Source organism: Apodemus sylvaticus, chromosome 7 (genome assembly GCF_947179515.1).
Source record: "Apodemus sylvaticus chromosome 7, mApoSyl1.1, whole genome shotgun sequence".
NCBI lineage: Eukaryota > Metazoa > Chordata > Mammalia > Rodentia > Muridae > Apodemus > Apodemus sylvaticus.
Window position 1 is genome coordinate 62,620,165 of NC_067478.1, and position 24,239 is coordinate 62,644,403.

General features: G+C 36.6%; 1 protein-coding gene across 5 annotated transcripts in view; it reads right to left on the reverse strand.

Annotated features, from left to right (window-relative positions):
• Nucleotides 1-24,239, reverse strand: part of Herc1 (HECT and RLD domain containing E3 ubiquitin protein ligase family member 1) — a 165,075-nt gene that overhangs the window by 99,164 nt on the left and 41,672 nt on the right. For all 5 annotated transcript variants that reach the window (XM_052187967.1, XM_052187969.1, XM_052187968.1 and 2 more), the window contains exons 5-19: nucleotides 23,827-24,138; nucleotides 20,815-20,911; nucleotides 20,184-20,327; nucleotides 17,929-18,056; nucleotides 11,724-11,868; nucleotides 11,345-11,516; nucleotides 9,587-9,721; nucleotides 9,126-9,291; nucleotides 8,616-8,741; nucleotides 7,098-7,319; nucleotides 6,659-6,811; nucleotides 6,405-6,537; nucleotides 4,802-4,993; nucleotides 2,233-2,454; nucleotides 729-902 (exon numbers count right to left, since the gene is read on the reverse strand). In XM_052187967.1, the coding sequence (XP_052043927.1) occupies nucleotides 729-902; nucleotides 2,233-2,454; nucleotides 4,802-4,993; nucleotides 6,405-6,537; nucleotides 6,659-6,811; nucleotides 7,098-7,319; nucleotides 8,616-8,741; nucleotides 9,126-9,291; nucleotides 9,587-9,721; nucleotides 11,345-11,516; nucleotides 11,724-11,868; nucleotides 17,929-18,056; nucleotides 20,184-20,327; nucleotides 20,815-20,911; nucleotides 23,827-24,138 (2,521 nt within the window). The remainder of the gene's footprint in view (nucleotides 1-728; nucleotides 903-2,232; nucleotides 2,455-4,801; nucleotides 4,994-6,404; nucleotides 6,538-6,658; nucleotides 6,812-7,097; nucleotides 7,320-8,615; nucleotides 8,742-9,125; nucleotides 9,292-9,586; nucleotides 9,722-11,344; nucleotides 11,517-11,723; nucleotides 11,869-17,928; nucleotides 18,057-20,183; nucleotides 20,328-20,814; nucleotides 20,912-23,826; nucleotides 24,139-24,239) is intronic.

The following is a 24,239-nucleotide window of genomic DNA, read 5'->3' on the forward strand; positions in this document are numbered from 1 at the left end:
CAATATGGGTAACTGTGTTTGTCTGGTTGGGGTACTTATTTTGAGATAGGGTTACATGTATCCCAGATTAGCCTCAAACTCACTGAATAGTGAAGCTGGCCTTACACTGACCTTCCTGCTCACATCCACAGAGTGCTAGAATTACAGGCATGCACCACTATGCCCGGCTTTAATATGTGGTTCACTGTCAAACATGGGAGCTAAGAATAAATCAAGGATATTGTCTAAAATTTACACATAAAATTAATTCTACTAAATAAAAAATATCAGAAATCGAAATATTATCATATATTTGTGTACTATTTCACTATTACATTTCATGGCATATTGTATCTCAAATGGGTATTATTAGCACTCTGAATAGGCAAAAATTTTTATACAAAAATATTCTGTAGGCCTACAGCCTAGACATCTAAATATACATCCTTTAATATAATGTTTCACTGAATACTTTTATAAAATGGTTTATTACACAGAGTCCAATTTTAACACAATCTATTTTCTTTAAATGAGATATAGGTGAATACAACAAATAACCTTATGCAATGATGTATTTTCCACAAACAGAAAAACAATTGTTTTAAACTGTTAGTAATATGAAATCATTTTCCTCAAAAAAAAAAAAAAATCAATAGGATGGCTCCTATTATTTTTTTTATCTATACAAATACCTGAACTAGTTAGGTAAGTTAACTATGTATTTGCCTACTTCCTTCTCTTTATCTTACCTTTACTAACAGCATAATCCTGCATGCTGATCCAAAGGCTTCTGGCAGGCTCTTTAGAACAACCCAATGCCAAGTCTACATAGACAGCAATTTCAGGCCGCAATTTGTAATCAAAAGGCTTCTGTTCTTCATTTCCTGAAAGAGCTACTTCTAATAGGCAGCTCATACATTTATCTATTAAAAAGAATTTTTAATTAATAATTCTATTTATTCATTTCTCTCTCCCATCATCCCTATGTATGAGTGTGCATTCGTCCGTGCCTGTGTGTGTGTACACTATAGCATATGGGAGATCAGAAGACTACTTGTAGGAGTCACTTTTCTCCTTCCACCAAGTAGGTTGTACTGATCAAGCTCAGTTATCAGTTCTAGCAGCAAACACTTTACACCTTGAGCCATCAGTCCTCAAGTTCTCTTTGTTTGGTGTTAGGGATTTGAGACAGGGTTTCTCTGTGTAGCCCTGCCTGTCCTGGAACTCATAATAGTGATCTACAGGCAAGCCTACAGGGTTTTTTCTTAGTGATAAATATGGTAGGGCCCAGTTCATTGTGGGAGAGTTTGCTCCAGAGCTGATGATCCTGGTTTCTATGAGAAAGCAGGTTGAGCAAGTCATGGGGAGCAAGCCTTCAAGTAAGCAGCATTCTTCCTGGCTCCAGGTTCCTGTTATCTTCCGACTTCTTGTTCAGACTTTGATGAACAATGAGGTAGAGGTATAAGCCAAATAAACTCAAGGTGCTTTTGATCATGGTGTTCCATCACAGCAATTGCAACCCTAACATTGTGTCTAAAAATTGGACATTGCTCAGTTCTGATAGGTACTCTTCCAGTGCATTCTACTCAAGGAAGTGGTTTGCCAACCCCAAGCTTTAGAACACAATCAAATATTTTTTCTACGACTTGATCAAAATGAGTGAAAAGTGTAACAGAATAGGGCCAAACCTGTATTTCCAGCTTTTTTGAAATGAGGGTCTCCCATTATAACCTAATCAAGTCTGGAACTTATTGCATAGCTTAGACTGGATCTTGCAGCAATTCTCCTGACTCAGCCTCTTAAGTACTGGGATTACAGGGCTGGGCTACCATAGTTGGCTCTGGACCAGTGGTTCACAAAATATTGGTTTTAACCCCCTTGCGGATGGCATATCACATATCCTGAATATCTGATTACTTACATTATCATTCATAACAGTAGAAAAATTACAAAGTAGCAATGAAATAATTTTATGGCTAGGTGTCAGCACATTATGAAAAACTCTTATTAAAGGTTTGCAGCATTCCAAAGGTTGAGAACCACTGCTCAGCATTTCCCTAGATCCACATACCCTACACTAATGGTTCAAGACCATGCTGCAGAACTTAGCTGTTTTTCTGTGAACAGTACAATTTTAGATCCTTTTGTAAACTAATGTGGAAAATGCATGAGGTCTGTACTCAACACTCAGGTAAGAGATCTCCAAGAAGAAACAAGAAGTACATGTTTTAGTGCTTTAGAGAAGCGTATTACCCAGCTGAGGGGTGTCCATTTCCACACCATCACTGAAAAGTGGTGTTTTCATCCAATATGCAGTATCCTGCTCCTCTGGAGACACAGGAGAGCCTTGAAGCATGCCACCAAGACACCGCCCGATGAGGAGAGCAATTGTTCTTTCCAGATCCACAAGCCACACCCAGGACTGAGCTGGCTGAGGTAATGGCACTCCAGCTGGGTCAATTACTTCTGGTCCCCCTAAAAAGAAAAATCAGTACTAATTGGGTTTTTATTTGTTATTTTTAAATTTTACAAGATTTCTCATTGTCTCTAGCCTATTAAACATATTGAAAGAGATATTTTCTTAAGAACACATAGTATTTTCTGTATACAAGTTACCTGGTCTATTAGATTAATTTAAAATTTACTCAGACATGTAAGGCTATCAAATAAGTTTTCCTTTGTAAAGTTACTACTTTTGAGATAAATCAGCACATACAAACTTATCTTAATAGATTCTATCATACTATTTAGATTAAATTTTACCATTTTTACTCTTTGAGACTTTTCCTCCAAAACCAAACAAGAATTCATTAAAGTAACACTATTGCTTAATGCTCTTCTGGCTTGAACTCAGAACTCTTTTATACTAAGATCCAGACCCAGGCTTTCTTATTGGATTCTTATTCTAAAAGTTCTTCACATGCACATGCACATGATGGCTGTGAAGATAGCAGAAGTCAGAAATCAGTGATGGTTAAAAAAAAAAAAAAAAGCATTCCAAAAGGCAGGTATTTGAAAAAAACATTAATGGACAAGTATTATAAAAACTTGTAAAGAAAAACAGACTCCATATATTTTAAAAATGGAGATAAAAAGAATATATAGGGAAGTGGGAAGGGGTGGATGAAGGAACGGGGGGGGGGGGGGAGGGAAGAGGGCTTATGGGACTTTCGGGGAGTGGGGAGCCAGAAAAGGGGAAATCATTTGAAATGTAAATAAAAAATATATCGAATAAAAAAAAAGAATATATAGCAATGCTTACATAGGAAATTTTTTAAACCACAAATGAATGCAATCACTTTTACACCAATAAACTTGAAAGCCAACAAATTAACATTTTGTGAAAAATAACAATTTCTAAAATAGACTAGAAAAAAAGTCCCACAATCCATACACATACACAGTAAAAATATAATAAACCACAAGGGCCAGGTAATTTCATAGAAAAATTCCTCTAGCACTCCAATAAAAGATAATCTTTACCTTACAAAAATTACTTCTGAAAACAGGGAAAAAAGAATTATCATTCCAAATTCATACTATACAAATATAGTTCTAATTTGGCAAACCAGGCAAAAACATCATGAAAAAGAGAAACCTTTTAAAAATAATCAATTATGAACCCAAAGAAATTCAGAACAAAAGAATACCTAGCTCATCCAACACAAGTTAGTTTTAAGACACTTTAAAGCAAAAGTAACCCCAAAACTATCCACATCAAGCCAAATCACATGCTGATACCAGCATAGTCATGAATTTGATATTTTGACCATTTCAATGCAATACTCAACAGAACCAACCACTGTTCTGGTAAGAAAGCTTCAATGTTATCCTGTCGAAGTTCAATGCTTTCCAGAAAAAACAAACAAACAAACAAACAAACACTCTAAGCACTGAATAAGTGACTGTCTCAAAGTTAGACAAGAAGTTACTAGCAGAGACAAAAAAAAAAAAAAGACAATTCACTAACTGTGAAAAATCTTATATTTCAATGGTGAAGTCTGACAGCCTTAACACAAAGACTCTAATAGGTAACAATAATACTCTTGCTAACATAAGCTATTGTCAACTGTCTAGAATTACCAGCATTATATAAACCAAGAATGAATTAGAATGCCATGTTTAAAATCAAATGCACTAAAGATACTTTCTCAATCTCTATTTTAAAATTCAATCAGTTGTCTGTATAGCCAACCAAAATAAGAAATATGTTGCTGCCGGGCGGTGGTGGTGCACGCCTGTAATCCTAGCACTCTGGGAGGCAGAGGCAGGTGGATTTCTGAGTTCAAGGCCAGCCTGGTCTACAGAGTGAGCTCCAGGACAGCCAGAGCTATACGGAGAAACCCTGTCTCGAAAAAAACAAATCCAAACTCCCCCCCCCAAAAAAATATGTTGCTATCAAATAGTATTTAAAATTATAATATTTATAACATAAAATGCTTACATCAAATATAATGATCCACAGATTATAAATGTATTATTTTAAATACCTCAAAGGAAAAAGTAATGCTGACTAAAGTATAACACAATTTTGCTACTGTTCTAAGACACATCTTAATTTCAATCATGTCAAACTCTGAAGAACAAAAAGCCTTACCACTGGCTATAAAGATGCTTTTCGTGATGTTCAATAACAACTTTCTTAGCTACTGCATGTCAGTTGCCCACTTCAGACTATTGACTCTTAGAAGATATCACATCTTTTTGATATCTTTTTGATCACATGAAATACCCATATTGTCGGGTGTGGTTTTAATTGAGATATGAAAGAAGAGCAACCTTTCTCAAGAGCATTATTTAACTTTTTACTGCCTATACCAACCATGAAGAGGCCATTGTAATTCTTGGTCTTCTAAAAGAGCAGCAGCTGGCAGGAGTCTATTAAGGCAATCAAGAGGAGGCAAGAGGTCGAGAAGGTAACTCAGTAAAGGACGAGCCACTGACACCGGCAGTAACAGCAGGGAGTTAACAATCTGGCAGAGCATACTGCCTGCAGCTGACACATAGATCACATCTAGGAAGAGCAGGAACACAATGGAAATCCGTTACCTCAAACAAACTTAAAACAAAAATCTAAATACTTCTTCAATTTGGATAGAGAGTAAACAAATTCAACAAACTCTTTGTTCAATACCTATCTGATAGTTTGTCATGTTAGTATTTACTATCAAAATAAAACCTACAAAAGACACTGTGTAGAAAAGCAAACTTACCTTGCATGCCAACAAACTCAAAATACAGAAACTGCTTTCTTAAGATACATTATAATATCACATCCATTAATTTATCCCGTTTAAATTGAGAGTACCTACAACAGACTAAATGCTATTCTAGGTGCAGACACAGCCATGACCAAAGCAGCCAAAACTCCCCATCTTGCTAAGATGTTGACATTCTAATAAGGCAAGTTTTTTCTATTGTTCTAAATTAAAATAAATTTAAAATTAAGATCATCATAAAAAATCTGCCTTTAATTATGGGCATCACTTTTCAATCTCATTTGTTCCATTATTGCACTGTACTCAAGAAAAGGAGGAACATTTAGAAGTGAGCTGAGTCTGAATGAACAATAAATTTACATTGCATACATAACAAATGGCACTAATAAATAATAGTCTTGGTTTCTCAGCTGATTTCTTTCTTTTTTGTTTTGCTTTTTTTTTTTTTTTTTTTTTTTTTGGTATAGGAGAAAAACTTCAGAGATCAACAGCCAAGAAAATATTCAGTAAGCAACTAGAGCGCCTCGGTGCCCAGGAGAGTCCTCAGTGAGGTGAAAACATAGGAACACATGCATAGTGGTTAAAGACACGTAGACTAGATGAGCCCATTCAGAATGGAAAGAGGATTAAAAGCAAAATTTAGGGGATCCCAATACAGAAGGACATATCCAAAGTAAGAGAGGGCAAATCCTTCAGGAAGTCCCAGAAAACCATTGGTTGAGATGGGTAAGAAAAAGCAGGACTATGTTACAAAAAAGAAAGGCCATGGAAGAAGGAACTTCAAGAAGAAAACTGGACAGGGTGTGGTAATAACCCCACCACCTTTGGTGGAAGACTGAGTCAGAAGGATTGCTTTGAGATTGAGAACAGCATATTCTACAGCAGAAGACACTGTCTTGAAAAAAAGCAAGGCAGAATACTGCCAAAATATGCGGTAGATAAAAATGTTACTTTATATCATAAATTAACTGTTTATATCACCTAATGCCTTTAAATTATATCTACTGAGATAATTAGAATCCTATAAGATCAATAACTGTTATATCACCTCTAAACCAAGATAAAAGGAATCAACAAGTACAAATGAAACTCAGGATCATTTCTCCTCCACACAGAGGTTATCAGACCCTCTTGAAGTTTTGGAAAAGTTCAATGACTCATGCTTTATAACCATTGGTTAAATGTGAAAGCCATCATCAAACTCACCTCTCAATTTTTCTCCAACACTGCCATTCCAAGGACTTTCTTTAAGCAAATTTGCAGAACGTGAATAAATGTCTGTGGCATGAGGCAGCAAAAGCTGAAGATGTTTATGAAGCAATGCCACACTGCTTGAGTTCTGCAAAGAAAAACAATCCCTAAATTACTACTCTGAAAGATCCAAAGTAAAAAAATGACATCCCTAACTCTCTGAGTTGTATATTCCTAGCAGAGCGTCATGAAAAGCATAGAATGCATACCTCAGTGACATTATTAATGTGGCAAAAAGCAAGCAGTTGTTTCTGTAATGAACACAGTAATTCATGAAGATGAGCAGGCTGACTGTTCTCTGAAGATGATGTTCCAAGAAGGTATTTATCACTATTCTTTTCTAGCTCTCCAAATGCTTGATCCTAAAATGACACATAATGAAGATTATATTTTAAGTATGTTTTAAAAACTATTTTTATGTTTATTCTTCTTTATTACATGAGAAACACTTGATAAAATTTTAACATGTCATTTTAGAATTTTAAGTTACATATTACTTGGCCACCACAGTATTTCAATCTGACATGTTTCTATCTTTGGAGAAGGAAATCTAAAATTTATTTATATTGTATAAATGTTACAATACTTTGACCTAAAAAGATCCTTACCCCTTTATTCTTTTCTTAATATAGTGAAAAAGCAAGGTACCGTATAAAACCCTAAATTTCTTAAGAGAGTCTTCATTAAAATTTCGGCCAGATGAGTGTCTGGATGGCAGGTCTGAGGACCATATGGCTGATCTGTCAGGTTTCCATATCCCATGCACACAGTCGAAAGGTCAGCAGCATCGGAAGGTGAGCTATAGCCAAGAAGGGAGGCTACATGGGTATGATCTTGTAAACTTGTCAGAATTATATCCAGTTGCATTCTCTAAGCAACAATGAAAAAGAAACATATAACTAGGATAACATGCATTACAAGAGAAAAAAAAAACTCAGGACAAAAACTATACTAACAATATTAATCCACGTGCTTGCTTGATAGATATTGTTCAAGAAGTATATAAACATTCTATTTATTTATATGAGAACACTGTAGCTGTCTTCAGACACACAGAAGAGGGCATCAGATCCCATTACAGATGGTTGTGAGCCACCATGCGGTTGCTGGGAATTGAACTAAGGACCTCTGGAAGAGCAGTCAGTGCTCTTAACCACCATCTCTCCAGCACAGGGAGTATATAATTATATATAAAAACTATTCAGTTAGTATCATTTGGAAAAATGTAACAAGTTTTTAATCTCATCTTTTATGGTGAACAGCTAAAATTCAAGCTAAAATAATGTACGTAATAATTCAAGCACACTATAAGACAGAAGTAGAAAATTCTAATAGATAAATTATACTCATGTTATTCTATAAAATTACTGATGACAACTGCTTACTCTAATGTTTAAAAGAAATCACTTGTAATCTAAACCATGCAAAATATTTACTGGAAAGCATCTGTGGACATTATATTGCCAGTAAACACCATGTTTCCCCTCAAATCTATAGCTCTATAATTAACTCTTCTACTTAGTTCAGCAAAGCATTTATTTTCTTTGTTTTTTGTTTTTTTTGTTTGTTTGTTTGGTTGGTTTTTGGGTTTTTTTTGGAGACAGGGTTTCTCTGTATAGCCCTGGCTGTCCTAGAACTCACTCTGTATACCAGGCTGGCCTCGAACTCAGAAATCCGCCTGCCTCTGCCTCCCAGAGTGCTGGGATTACAGGCGTGCGCCACCACCGCCCGGCTAAAGCATTTATTTTCATGTACTTAAAACAATAAAAATTAAAAACAGGCATACTCACACCACAAATACTTTTTGCTAATGACCTTTTCCTTTTCACATAAGCAGCTCTAGGCATGGGAGTAACAGCAGTAACATAAGAATGATTTCAACTCAGCACTTACAGTAAAAGAAGGGTATCTCGCTTGACACCATAATCAACACTAGAAAAATGATCATGACTCTAAGAACAGCCTCCAAGTAACCTAGTAAATCATCATGTGCATCATTTCAGGTCATTAGACATCCAACAATTCTTCCAACATACAGCATGAAATAATCAGGATGGACTGCAACTATCAAACATATTTGTGAAAAGATGGCACTTAATTTGCTTTATTTTCTCCTCAGTCCGATTTCCTGTGCTGTGAATGGTTTGTCTACATGCAAAGGCTTACCTGCCCTTTGGATAAGCTTTCCCATCTATCAGGTCCTTGGGGTAAAAGAGAATGAAGTAATTCCATCCGTTCTCGTAATGGAGGTAATAGCATGGTCGCTCCAACTGAGAGTGTTTCAATTACCACCTAATATTCAAAAGCAAAACAAAAGAGAAAAGGGGGAGGAAGAGGAAGAGGAAGAGAAAAAAGAAAATGGGAAAGATCAGCCCATATCTTGTCATTCTAATAGCAACATATGAAAAGTGAAAGCACTAACTTCTAGGATTTATACAAGTCTAAAGGTGCCATGTGAGAACTGAAAGCATGTAAATCTTTTTTTAGTTTAGATGGTTTAAGAACACCTTTAATCCAGCACTTGGTATGGAGAATCAGCTGGATCTCAGGCTAGCCTGGTCTAAACAGTTCCAGGACAGCCAGAGCTACACAGAAAAAACCTGTAATCGATAGTATCTAGCGTACTGCTAAGTATCATCTAGCTATGGCTTCAGGCCACAGATTCTCTTCTCTTACCTCTTGGATTTCATCTGGGACAGTTGAATCCATCAGTCTGAAAAGCAAATTTCGAAGTGGACCTGCCTGTCTCCCAAGAATACTGGTAGCTACCCCTCCTGCCAGGGCCAGAGCAAGGTGATTTGAAAGCAACTTCAGACATAGCTTAAGAAAATTATGGTGTTCCCTGAAACAAAACAAGCTGGTGTGAATTTTTGAAGCATAAAAGTAAATATAATATACAGTTTAAGGAACATTTTTTTCCTTTTTAAAAATTGTCAAGTGATAACCAATGATAAATGTTAAAACATCATTTATGAAATTATATATAATTTTTAAATATCACAAAGTTATTAATAAAATTTAGTTCTTTTCTAGCTTACAAAGAAGACTCATGTAATTTGGAGAAAAACAAAAAGGAATAAATAAAAGTTTAAAAAGAGTATTTAATACATATGAATGCATAAGTATCTATAACATACCTTGATGAAGGGAAAGGTAGTGGGGGAATCTCACTGTTTATTTTATCACAGTATCTCTCAAGAAAAGATCGCAGATGTGAGAAGGTACTCTCTTCAAGGTCTACACAATAAGGCCTGTGCCATGCAACAACTTGTCTAGAAGGAAGCATAATAAAAGTATCCAATAGCCTTATAATGCAACTTCTACACATAATCAAAAACAGAAGACAAGACCTAGTGGGGAAGAACAAAACAAAACAGCTTCCTTGATTTAAAGGTATAGCAACGGGGTTTTCGGGAGTTTTTTGTTTTGTTTTGTTTTTGCTTTGTTTTGTTATTTTTGAGTAATTTGTTTTGTTTTACAAAGAAATCCAACCAACCAAAGGGCAAAGAAGTTTAACAAATGTTTTAAATCAATAAAAGCTGAGTTTTGAGTTTAGTTCATGTCCTCTTGATATGGAGACATTAAACTGTGTATGTGATATTACACATGTGTTCACACATGTGCATGTGCATGCTGGGGTATGGGTCTACATGTATGTGGAGAGCAGACAGTGATGACCAGTGTCTTCCTCAGTTGCCCTCTACCTTATTTTTGGAGACAAGGTCTCTCACTGAACCTAGAGCTCATAAATTTGGCAAAACAGGCCAGACAGTGAATTCCCGATATCAATCCTTGCCCCCTACCACAACCTCAGCACCAACATCAAAGACATGCACTGCAACACCTGGCTTTTACATGAGACTAGAGACTGAATTCAGGTCCTTATACTTGCCAGGCAAACAATTTACTTACTCAGCCATCTCCTGAGCTTAGTACTTAACTTTTAAATCATTCTCTAAAGATAGAGAATTCAAAATAAGAAGACAAGTATTTGAAATACAATTTCTTCATTTTGAAGTATGTATAACTTCAATATACATGAAAAGAGATCTAAATGTTTGAGGTCTTTGATAAGAGAGTCAATACTAGAAATTATTTACACTTTAAATAGCATATATATTAATTAATCTCAAAAATCACATTAACTTTTATTCCAAATTTAGTAACACTACTGTTATATACTCTTGCAGGGTTGCATACGAACTGTTCTTCCAACAGACTCGTGTGTTGAAGGCTTGGTCTAAGCTAATAAATACATTTTGAAATGAGGTGGGTTGTTCTGCTGTGCTATAATGTTCTAGCTGACTTCAGGCCAAGGCAATGAAGCCAGAGATGATAGACTGATACATGTAAACCAAAGTAAATGCTTTCCCCTTTTAAGGCATTTATATAACTTGTTAAAGTAGACAAAGATATTAACACAATTACCTATATGAAAATAATATTTTGATACAACTCTAAATGGCTTTAAATTGAGTATGTATACATGAAAGCTTTGTCTGTGAAGAGCCACTGTTTACTTTTCACATGTATAATTTTACAAAAGAAAGAAATCTTAAGATAAAGCCAATATCCACTCCCAATAACCTTGACATACACATGGTATGTTATCAACAACAGCAGTAGAGTAGTAGAATGTACCTTGTTCTTATTGTAGAGATCTGTATGTGTTATCCTGTTAAACATGAGACCAATATACTTACTATCAAAATCTGTGCTATTTATAAATTAATTTTAATATGTTATCATGATTATTACTAATATTAAATTTAATTATTTACCTTCTGAAGTACATTGTGTAATACTCGATTTTAGGACATCAAAGTCCTAAATATAGGAAAGTTGTTTTGTTTTGTTTTTGAATTCACAGGCATATTTAAGCATACAGCACTTACCTGTCCCTAGGGAGAGCAGTCCATGCCAAACTATGTGATGTTCCAGCTGAGATCTGCTGAATAGCTATGCCATCTAAGCCACTCACTTTCTTTGGTTTAGTAATAGGACCTGTTGAATTTCCCTGGCCACATTGTCCCATGGAGTTATTGCCCCAGGCATAAACTTCATTATCTAAAAATAAGACATAAAGTATAAAAATTAATTTAAATGTAACACATTTATGAAAGACAATAATTGATTATATTTTTTTAAAAAAATTAATAATGTAGAACACTTATAATCCCTGCACTAAGGAGGCTAAGATAGGAGGATTTAAAGTTTGTACTTAGGCTATAAAGATGCTACTTAAAATACTAAAACAAACAAACATGACTTTACCATGAGAAAGAGACAAACAATGACTATCTCCTATAGAAATATCAACTATTCTTGTGGCAGCCAGTTCTTCAATGAGCTTGGGTCTCAAAGCAGTAGCTTCTGAAGAACCACAACCTAGACAAGCTCCACATCCCCAGGCATAAACCTGAAAAGACAGAAATACAAAACATATAAATTCCTAAAATAAGTAGACTATTAACTAAAATTATCAAGTTGTGGTACCTTTCTGAAATTAAAATGATTATTTAGTGTTTTAATCATTTAAACATGATAATCAGGAGATTAATCAACAAGACAGCTGAAAAGCAAAAATATCAGAGGTTAGCTGCCTCATATGATTATCCCCACCCCTCATCTCCAATTATCTCTAAAATACACAGACATAAAAAATAGAAATATTAAACCATTAGAACTCCCAAGAAAATTAATAGTAATTATTTCTTAGACAATTATCTACATGTTGTTTGCTTCATTAAAAAAAGATTAGCCAGGCTATGGTTGTGCACACCTTTAATCCTAGCTCACATAAGGCAGAGGAAAGCAGTTCTCTGTAAGTTCAAGGCCAGTCTGGTCTACAGAGTTCCAAACCATGTCTGGAGCATTCTCCCCAGGTACCCCCAAAGAAAAAAGGTCACTGTCATTTATTCTACTATCTTTAAACACCCAGTGTATAAACAGATGAGCAAGTGGGATGAAAATAAACTGGTCATAGGAAAAATGAAAGACAGGAGAGTCTCTGCTAAAGTTACCACTAACTAAGCAATTATGGAAATAATACCTTAAAACTTCTAGTTATTGCCAGATGGTGGTGGCGCAAGCCTTTAATCCCAGCACTCGAGAGGCAGAGGAAGGCAGATCTCTGAGGCTGAAGTCAGCCTGGTCTGATAATTTAAAATTGATAACATGAATCATAAAACTGATCTTAATTATCACATTCAAAGAATATGTGAATCACAAGTCAAGATAGCTCCCTTGAACATCTGTATTTGTTACTTATAACAAAATGACTAGTGGTTGACTTAGCTGTCCAGGACAAGATGCCTGAAGAAAAGAGGAAGATGAAAGGAGAAATGGAGGATTCAGAAGGCGGCAGCAGCAGCAGCAACAGCAGCAGCAGCAACAGCAGCAGCGGCTGGTCCAGAGGAAGGGCCATCAGCAGTGGAACCAAGCTGACAGGGTCCAGGCAGACCCTGCGCCCACGACCACTGGCCATCGCTGCCCAGCCAGGCTACAAGCAGCGTCGGATTTACGGTGCCTTTCACCATGATGAAGCCACTTCAGAACTCTGCCTCCCGCCAGTCAGTTATGAGAGACTGGCCTCCATCTTGGTTCTCGGACGCCAGAGAGATCAGACAGACTGAGGTACGCAAATACAACCCAAGACCAACATCGAGGGGGTCTAAGCCCAACAGGAGTTGGCCTGCACCCAGGCCCTAGGCTGGTCGAGGGGCCACCGGTGTGCAAACCCGGCCAGGAGGTGGTTTGCCCAGGCCGGCAATTTCCCTTATGAACATCGATGCAAAAACACTCAATAAAATTCTTGACAACCGAATCCAAGAACACATCAAAACGATCACCCACCATGATCAAGTAGGTTTTATCCCAGGGATGCAGGGTTGGTACATAAACAAACTCAAAGAAAAAAACCACATGGTCATTTCATTGGATGCTGAAAAAGCATTTGACAAAATTCAGCATCCTTTCATGCTTAAAGTCTTGGAAAGAACAGGAACTCAAGGCCCATACCTAAACACAGTCAAAGCAATATACAGCAAACCGGTAGCCAGCATCAAACTAAATAGAGAGAAACTTGAAGCAATCCCACTAAAATCAGGGACTAGACAGGGCTGCCCCCTTTCTCCTTATCTTTTCAATATTGTACTTGAGGTACTAGCTCGGGCAATTCGACAACATGAGGTCAAAGGGATACAAATTGGAAAGGAAGAAGTCAAACTATCATTATTTGCAGATGACATGATAGTCTACCTAAGTGGCCCAAAAAACTCCACTAGAGAACTCCTACAGCTGATAAACAACTTCAGCAAAGTGGCAGGTTATAAAATCAACTCAAGCAAATCAGTGGCGTTCCTATACTCAAAGGATAAGCAGGCTGAGAAAGAAATTAGGGAAATGACCCCCTTCACAATAGCCACAAACAGTATAAAGTACCTTGGGGTGACTCTTACCAAACATGTGAAAGATCTGTATGACAAGAACTTCAAGACTCTGAAGAAGGAAATGGAAGAAGACCTCAAAAAAATGGGAAAACCTCCCATGCTCATGGATCGGCAGGATCAATATAGTTAAAATGGCCATTTTGCCAAAAGCAATATACAGACTCAATGCAATACCCATCAAAATCCCAACTCAATTCTTCACAGAGTTAGAAAGAGCAATTATCAAATTCATCTGGAATAACAAAAAACCCAGGATAGCTAAAGCTATTCTCAGCAACAAAAGAAAATCTGGGGGAATCAGTATCCCTGACCTCAAGCAATACTACAGAGCAATAGTGTTAAAAACTGCATGGTATTGGTACAGTGACCGGCAGGCAGATCAATGGAACAGGATTGAAGATCCAGAAATGAACCCACACACCTATAGCCACTTGATCCTCGACAAAGGGGCTGAAAACATCCAATGGAAAAAAGATAGCCTTTTCAACAAATGGTGCTGGTTCAACTGGAGGTCAGCATGCAGAAGAATGCAAATTGATCCATCCTTGTCTCCTTGTACTAAGCTCAAATCCAAATGGATCAAAGACCTCCACATAAAGCCAGACACTCTAAAGCTAATAGAAAAGAAACTGGGGAAGACCCTTGAGGACATCGGTACTGAGAGAAAGTTTCTGAACAGAACACCAATAGCGTATGCTCTAAGAGCAAGAATTGACAAATGGGACCTCATAAAATTACAAAGTTTCTGTAAGGCAAAGGACACCATCAAAAGGATAAATCGGCAACCAACAAATTGGGAAAAGATCTTCACCAATCCTACATCAGATAGAGGGCTAATATCCAATATATATAAAGAACTCAAGAAGTTAGACTCCAGAAAACCAAACAACCCTATTAAAAAAATGGGGTACAGAGTTAAACAAAGAATTCTCACCTGAAGAACTTCGGATGGCGGAGAAGCATCTTAAAAAATGATCAACTTCATTAGTCATTAGGGAAATGCAAATCAAAACAACCCTGAGATTTCACCTTACACCAGTCAGAATGGCTAAGATTAAAAATTCAGGAGACAGCAGGTGTTGGCAAGGATTTGGAGAAAGAGGAACACTCCTCCACTGCTGGTGGGGTTGCAAATGTACAACCACTCTGGAAATCAGTCTGGCGGTTCCTTCGAAAACTGGGCACCTCACTTCCAGAAGATCCTGCTATACCACTCCTGGGCATATACCCAGAAGATTCCCCAGCATGTAATAAGGATACATGTTCCACTATGTTCATAGCAGCCCTATTTATAATTGCCAGAAGCTGGAACGAACCCAGGTATCCCTCAACAGAAGAGTGAATGCAAAAAATGTGGTATATATACACAATGGAGTACTATTCAGCCATTAGAAACAATGAATTCATGAAATTCTTAGGCAAATGGATGGACCCGGAGAACATCATACTAAGTGAGGTAACCCAGACTCAAAAGATGAATCATGGTATGCACTCACTAATAAGTGGATATTAACCTAGAAAACTGGAATACCCAAAACATAATCCACACATCAAATGAGATACAAGAAGAACGGAGGAGTGGCCCCTTGTTCTGGAAAGACTCAGTGAAGCAGTATTCGGCAAAACCAGAACAGGGAAGTGGGAAGGGGTGGGTGGGAGGACGGGGGAGAGAAGGGGGCTTATGGGACTTTCGGGGAGTGGGGGGCTAGAAAAGGGGAAATCATTTGAAATGTAAATAAAAATATATCGAATTAAAAAAAAAAGAAAAAAAAAGAAAGGAGAAATGCCTGCCAATAAGGCAATCCACCAAATCAGCAAAGGGAACAACTTCCTCTTTCTGTTGAGTTTGGTAAAATTCTATTCACTTTTCTTTATGCTATAAAAACGTTTTTATGGTTATTATTTTTGTTTTATCTCCAAATTATTTTAGGTAAGACTAGTAAGGTCAGGTTAGATTTCTTCTTCAAAAGGAAACAAACTTAAGTACAGAGTGTATAAGAACTCCAGCACAGCAAAGGCCTATTCAAAGAATAGGAACTAAACACCCTACTAGGACTCTAAATGACTCTGTGGTGATCTAACTAGATATAGGGCCCATAGACTCATGTGTTGAAAGCTTTCTTGGCCCATGGGGAACGGCACTATTAGGAGGTGTGGCCTTGGAGTAGTTGTGGTCTTGTTGAAGGAGGTTCAAGTTCACAGCCTCCTTCTGCTGCCTTTGGACCAAGGTGTACAACTTTCAGATTCTTCTCTAGCAACATGTCTGCCAGGAGTTACCATGCTCCCCACCATGATGATAATGGACTACACCTCTGAAACTGTAAGTCAGCTCCAATTAAATGTTTTCTTATATAAGAGTTCCTTGGTCATGGTGTCTCCTCAGAGCAGTGGAAACCCAAACTAAGACAAACTCAAAAGTCCAATACAGTACTAGCATCAATAAGGTCCTTGGTGTTTTCTTCCAAATATTCTTTTGGCTGAGCACTAGATTAAGAACATTTGTACCTCGGTTGATGCAGAACTTGCTTAGCATCCAAAAATCCTAGTTTTGATCCCTAGAACTATAACGTGCACACACACACACACACACACACACTTACTTGTCTTGAATTTTAGGCATTATATCATGCCATATAAAAATAAATTACCTTCCTTTAAACTTAAGAGTTACATTTAGTGGAAAAGTGGCACTAAGTAGGCCTAAAAGAACTGAGACAAATGGACTGAAAAGCTCCACAGGTATAACAGTAAACAGAATGGCTCATCAAAGTATTTCTTCCATTTTATTTCTGTAAACACACACAGTAAAATGGCCATGATACACAATTTCCTTTGGAATATAACAGATTTACTGTTTAGTATCTATCAACAGTTAAACATAAAATCTTTAAATTCAAACAATTATCATATAAGCCTCTGGTACACAAAGCAGAAATTATTTCCTCTCTTATAAAATGGAAGCATATGACAATGAAGGAGGTCTGAGATTTGCTTGTGGATATAATCGAGTGAGCACTTGCTGATTACAATCCATGGATTCTTACTACAAAACCTACTAGGAGAAACACATGAAAGATCATGTATTTATACCAGAGTAGTAAAGTATGCAATTGACTCTACAATAAAATAAAATTAATAGTTTGTATTAGATTTTTCAGCATATGGAATACAAGTCTTTCAAAAAATAACTAAATTAAATGTGAATTTCAGCTTTGCTGGTCATCTACATTAGCCTAGCATACAATGGACTCCTACATTCAAGCCCAAAGTGGCTGATAAACATGAGGAAAAAAACATTATCACTATTCTTCACTGTGCCTGGTCCTCTTTGGTACCACCACTTTCCAACCGAAAGTGTTCTCTTTACCTTCTTCTTTTTTTTTTTTTTTTTCCGTTTTTCCAGACAGGGTTTCTCTGTGTAGTCCTGGATGTCCTAGAACTCACTCTGTAGACCAGGCTGGACTTGAACTCAGAAAACCGCCTGACTCTGCCTCCCAAGTGCTGGGATTAAAGGTGTGCACCACCACCGCCCGGCTCTCTTTACCTTCTTTTTCAACATCTCGCTTTTTTAGTTCCTATCACTGTCCCCTCAAATTTTTGTTTTGTGCCCCTTCTATTCTTTAACAGGAAGGAGCCTCTGAGGATCCTTGATGATTTGGGTAAGAGGATTTGAGGGTTCTAAGCACTAAATGAATTTATTTTATCAACTTACTTCAAAGAGCAGGGTGCTAAAAGAAAATGTGTCCAGATCACACAAGCAGATAAGAAACTCTGGCTCGTTTTTATTATATTTGAAACAAAATTAAGTAATTTTTTCTCAATATGTTGTCTTAAAATCTTTTTCTTAGCTGAGCAGTGGTAGCACACAGCTTTTATCACAGTCCCTAGGAGGTACTGGTAAGAAGATCTCTGTGAATTCCAGGCGAGCCTAGTCTATAGAGTGAGTTCCAAGATAGTCAAGGCTAAAAAGTTTTGGTTTTACCTAATCCATTGAAATATTCTTATGTATGTTTATTCCTTAGTCTTACCTGCCCTGTTGATGTCAAAGCAAGTGAAGACTGGCTCCCAGCACAAACTTTGCGAATAAACATTCCTTGTAAAGCTTCAATAACTTTAGGTTTATATACTCTGTTGGTATCACCATGGCCAAGTTTGCCTATATACATTAAAAAAACAAAAAAAGAAAAAATGCTCAAGTTAGGCAAATTACGTCCATTTGTCTTTTTTAAGTACTGAATTTAATAAAGTACTTTAATTTTTATAGCAATGACCTGACAGACTCAGAAGTCTATAAGTCCCTGATAGCAGAAGACATTAATGAATGAACATGTCTATTTCAAAAAATAACTAATCAATAACTAATAGCCTTTTGTTTCTTATTCTCACTCAATAAAAGCTATTTTAAAGACATAAAATAATTTTCTCTCTTTGTTCCCCTTTAAGCCATATTTCTAACTTTTTCCTTTTGCAGAATTAAAAAATCTTTTTAAAGATTTTTGTGCATGCATGCGCCTGTGTGTGTGTGTGTGTGTGTGTGTGTGTGTGTGTGTATTTTAAAGAGTCAGAAAAAGAGCTGTAAATCTAATGTTACACAGCTAGACCCTGTCTAAGAAGGAAGGGAGGGAGGAAGGGAGGAAAGGGGTGGAGGAAGGAAGGGAGGGAGGGAGGGAGGAAAGAAGCCAGCCACTATAATCCCAGAGTTTTGTGGGGATAAATGGATTATTAAAGACTTTGAGGCCAAGCCGGGTGGTGGTGGCGCCGCCTGTAATCCCAGCACTCTGGGAGGCAGAGAAGGGCGGATTTCTGAGTTTGAGGCCAGCCTGGTCTACAGAGTGAGTTCCAGGACAGCCAGGGCTATACAGAGAAACCCTGTCTCGAAAAAAACAAATCCAAAAAAAAAAAAAAAAAGAAAAGAAAAGAGTTTGAGGCCAAGCCAGGAGTAGTGATACAAGGCTAAAAGCCCACCATTTGAAAAGCAGAGGCAGGTGGATCTCTGTGAGTTTAGGGCCAGTCGGGTCTACACACAGAGTCCCAATTAATCAATCAATCAACCAATCAATAGAAAGATATGTAAAAGTTTGAGGGCAGCATGGTCTACACAGAAAGGAATACATAGTAATACCTTGATTCAAAAAAAGAAAAAAGTGCAGACAGTTCACATAATTTTTAAAGAGTTAAAGATTTATAACAGTTCATGAAACAGAAAATGTGGAAAATTACTGAAAGAGAAGGAAAATGGCTAACATATCAATGCAACCCCACCAGAAATCAATAAAATGTAAATTAAATTATATTGCTTTTATTACATAAATTATTTTTTAAGTTATCATTTTTTGTTTGGTTTAGTTTTTCTTTTTTGAGACAAGTTCCTGATACCCTATAACTTTCAAACCCTCTTGCCTGAGCCTTGGAAATCTAGGAACAACAAGAGAGCACTATCACACCTGGCTAAAATTATCTTATTTTTAATACCTAGTATTGTTGATCTCTGTGTACACTGTTAACAGAATAACAAAGTGGGCAAAGTTCTGCTCACTCATGAGGTTGGTTTCTTTTGTTTTGTCTATTTTACTGACAGCCTTACTGTATTCCCACATGGTTGGGGCAGAGAGAAAAAAACACTGATTTTAATATTTGGGGGAAATAAAAAACTACTAGAGGACATCTTGTTACTCAACAATAAGATATTTATAAATCATCCTACAGATAAATATAATAGTGTTCTGTGTCTTTTAAAACTTAGTATAATAATCGATATCCATAAAATATTGCTCTATTACAGCTTACAAATCATAAAAATAAGCCGGGCAGTGGTGAGGCAAGCCTGTAATCCCAGCACTCTGGGAGGCAGAGGCAGGCAGATTTCTGAGTTCGAGGCCAGTCTGGTCTACAGAGGGAGTACCAGGACAACCAGGGCTACACAGAGAAACCCTGTCTTGAAAAAAATCAAATCCAAAAAACAAAAAACAAAAAACAAAACAAACAAACAAACAAAAATACATGAGCTATACAGGCCTACTTTGGCTTTGAAAAGCCATAAATGCACATATATTTAGAAACCTGTCTACCGATATATCAAAAATAGTTGAAGAACTATTGAAACAATGAAAGAAATAATTTTTTATGTCTGTTCATCTACATTTGAGTTTTTCTATACTAGGTATACATACTTGAAAAGGTTATTCTTTCTTCAATTTTAAGGAAAAAAAGCCCAAAGCTACCAATAGATTTGTTTTGTTTTTTTGTTTTTTGTTTTTGTTTTTTGTTTTTTTTTTTTACATACCATTGTCTCCTCCTCCAAAAGACCACACAGTTCTTCCATCTTTGGACAAAGCAATTGTATGTGAACTTCCACAAGAAACCTCTCCTACATTGCTAATGTCTTTTACTAACGTTGGAATGTTACGGCTGTTACTGTCACCGTGACCTTAGATAAAACACAGAAATAATGTTAACTCCTTTTCTCTAGGTCACAATTTTACCAAAGTAATATGCTACCAGTTATTTTTAAATGCAATTAAGTACAAAAAAGTGAATCATCTCTACCTGCTTTACCAGTTTCCTAGGCTGCTCCCAACCTGGGGCCACAGGCACATTGACGACTTAGAACATTCTAGGTGTCTTTCATAGTACTTACCTTAATGTGTCTAATAACCCATCTGTGTCAACTTGTTTTCACTGACCAGTAGTACATTCAAGTTCATAATGTTATGTTTCTTAGGTCTGAAATTCTACAGAGGCTGGTTATAATTCTTGATTACATCTTAGATAATACATCAAAATCTAAACAAAATTATCTATAGAACTGTATCTTATTTTGAGTTTAAATGGCCTATGAACTTTATGCTCACTGGTTCTTAGAAAGAGATCACTTTTGCTCTGTGGGAATAATTCTAAATTTTAAAAACTCTTACCTAATCTTCCGAAATCTCCTTCACCCCATGTATATAATTCACCATCCTCCGTGACAGCAGCACTATGTCTGTACCCAGCTGATACACAAACAACTACCTGAAATGCACATAAGTAAATCTGATAAGCATACCGATGCTAAAACACGTACACACAGGGACTTCAGGGGCATTATTACCCAAAACTCATATAGAAGTTGTCAGGAGGACCAAGGGTACTGACTAAGCAATCACTCATGCCCATGTTCTGCTTCCTGAGCCCTGAACCCTGGCTTTTACCCAAAGAAGAGAACAAGTTTTCTCAATTCAAAATGAAACATTGTAATTTCTAGCAAAGACATCAGTCTGAGCACTAGCAGGAATGCTACAGCATCAATCGAATCTTTACTGAAGGAGTTGGAGAGAGTACAGGAACAATGGCAACTTTTTAAATCTAAGATTAACATAAAAACCTCTGGCCTTTACTGACCAAATAAAGCTTATTACCTAGTAAGTAACTTAAAAAATACTGGCTATTACTAATATAATTGGAATATAAATTCACATTAAACTTCTCACAGCCTTTTTTTCATCAAGAAATCATCTTTGGTTAGTACAGTTGTTCTCAAACTTCTTAATGCTTTGACCTTTATACAGTTTCTCATGTTGTAGTAATCTCCAAACATAAAATTAATTTCATTGCTATTTCATAACTAATGTATGAATTAGTTATGAATTATAATGAAAATATGTTTCTCCAATTGTCTTAGGCAAACCCTGTGAAAGCATCATGACAGCCCAACAAAGGGCTGCTACCCACAGCTGAGAACCACTGGATTAGTATAATCAAAGCAGTAAGGACATATTACATCATACCTTAGGGACCACTTATACCTTCTAACACTGATCAATATTATCAGGTACTTATACAAAAGCATACAGAAAAAGTCAGCACTAATAACTCCCTATCTTTTAAACCTCCAAAAATGAGAATTCACAGAGAAATTTAAATGTGAAACTTCATTTTTAAAATCTGAACACCTAATATAGTTTAAACACTGAAAAATTCTATGATTTTCATTTGTAAATTATTTCAGAACATTGTTATTTTTCCACCATGATATTTACACTATACTGTTATAGAAAGGGGATATTGAAAAAGATGTAAGTAAAGCAAAAGAATTAAGAAATATTAAAAGAACCAGAAAATCACAATTATTAAGAATATTTAGCAGAAATATCTTAAGAGTTCCATAGTCAATATCTTATCAGTTACTGAGGCCTGCCTCACTATGCTCACTGCCCTCAAACTAACAATCCTTAACTATCTTTATCTGGAATTACAGTTGTGTGCTATTACACCCAACACACTCTGTACCTAATCAAATACTTGCTGGTGTTTATGAAGTGGAATATTATAAAACCCATTGCTTTAGGTCTTATAACTTCAATAAGTAAGTTAAAGTACGATAATTCGTGGCTGTGTAGAGTTTATTTGATAGCCATTTGGAAAAATGTCTAATGATAGAAAAAAATTATTATATGTGCTCTGTTATAAGATTTCAAGTCTTAAAACATAAGAGACTCACATAAGTCTTTCTTCTGAAAAGAAAAGTCAAACAAATATAAAAACAAGTTCTATTTCTAATGGCACCGATTATTTAAATAAGACTTTTGACAATCACGTGACCACTCTAAATTCCCCCATCATAAAGGACTAGAGAGATGACTCAATCCATAAAGTGTTTGTATGCAAACATGAGAACCAAGGTTCGGTTACCAGAACTTCATGTAAAAAGCCAGAAGTGGTAGAACATGTTCATAATCTCACAGCTAGAACTGCAGAGACAAGAAGATCCTGAGGCTCAATGGGCAGCCAGCTTAGCTTAATCAGTGACACCCTGTCTCAAAAATAAAATAAAATAAAATAAAATAAAATAAAATAAAATAAAATAAAATAAAATAAAAGGGTAGGAGAACTGGAGAGATGGCTGGGCTTTAAGTTTTCTGTTCTTGCAGAGGACCTACATTTGTTTTCTAACACCTCCATGATTCTGAGCAATCTGACACCCTCTGTCAGCCTCCTCAGGTATCAGGTGTGCATGCACAGATGTGTGTGTGGACACACACAAAGTACACAGTACACAATACACAAAAATGCATGTAGACATAACATGCATAAAATAACATTTTTAAAAAAAGATTTATTATATGTAAGTACACTGTAGCTGCCTTCAGACACACCAGAAGAGGGTATCAGATCTCTTTATGGATGGTTTTGAGCCACCATGTCGATGCTGGGATTTGAACTTAGGACCTTTGGAAAAATAGTCAGTGTTCTTAACCGCTGAGCCATCTCTCCAGCCCTTTTTTTCTTTTCTTTTCTTTGTTTCTTTCTTTCTTTGTTTCTTTTTAAGGCCATGGTTTCTCAGTGTAGCTCTGGCTATCCTTGAACCCACTCTGTAGATCAGGCTGGACTTGAACTAAGAGATACACCTGCCTTTGCCTCCCAAGTTCTGGAATTACAGGCAAGCACTATTTCACCCAGCAAAATAATAAAAATAGATTATTTTTATTTTAATTAGGGGGGGGCATGCATGTGTGAATGCAGGTGCCTACTAAAGCCAGAGACACTGATCCCCTGTGAGTTGGTGTTTCAAGGTAGTTATGAGCCACCTGATGTGGATGTTGGGAATAAAACATGGGTCCTCTAAAAAGCAGTATGCATGTTTAAGTACTGTGCCATCTCTCCACCCCCCCAAATTAATCTTAAAAAGTGGAATACTGTCCTAGAAACAACACACAAGATTGACCTCACTCACATGTTCCCTCACACATGTAAAAAACTTAAGTTGAAATAAAAAGAACTAAAATTGAATAATGCATGTCAAAGTATACTATAATCTTAAAATATACACAAAAAGATAAGACAAAGAGTGGTAGGCAAGAGGTAATTCAGAAAAGAATATATCAAAACCTGATGAATATTGCCAATTACTAGACCACTGTATGTATTTTTAAACCCAGAGCACATACCTTTCCCTGTAGTGGGCCCTGGATAAGCTTGGGGTATTTCTGGGTTGAACTATTCCCGTGTCCTAGTTTCCCATAGTCGCCATCGCCCCAGCTGAAGACTTCACCTTCTGTAGTAAAAGCTAAAGTGTGACCATCAGAGCCTTTAGATGATGAAACTTTCTTAATAGACCGGTGAGGCTCAAAAGTTAACTTTTTTAAGGTAGACTGATTATTGGAATCTCCGAGGCCCAGTCTCCCATAGCTGCCTTTACCACAAGCTCTGACAGAGCCATCTGTAGAAATGACAAAAGTGCAATACTGTCCAGCTTCAATCTATAAAAGAACACCAGAATCTTAAATTAGAAAATGCTTTGAGAGAGTCAAAATATAAAACTTCAAGTCAGGTTCATCAAAAGGCAGAAAGGAAATCATTA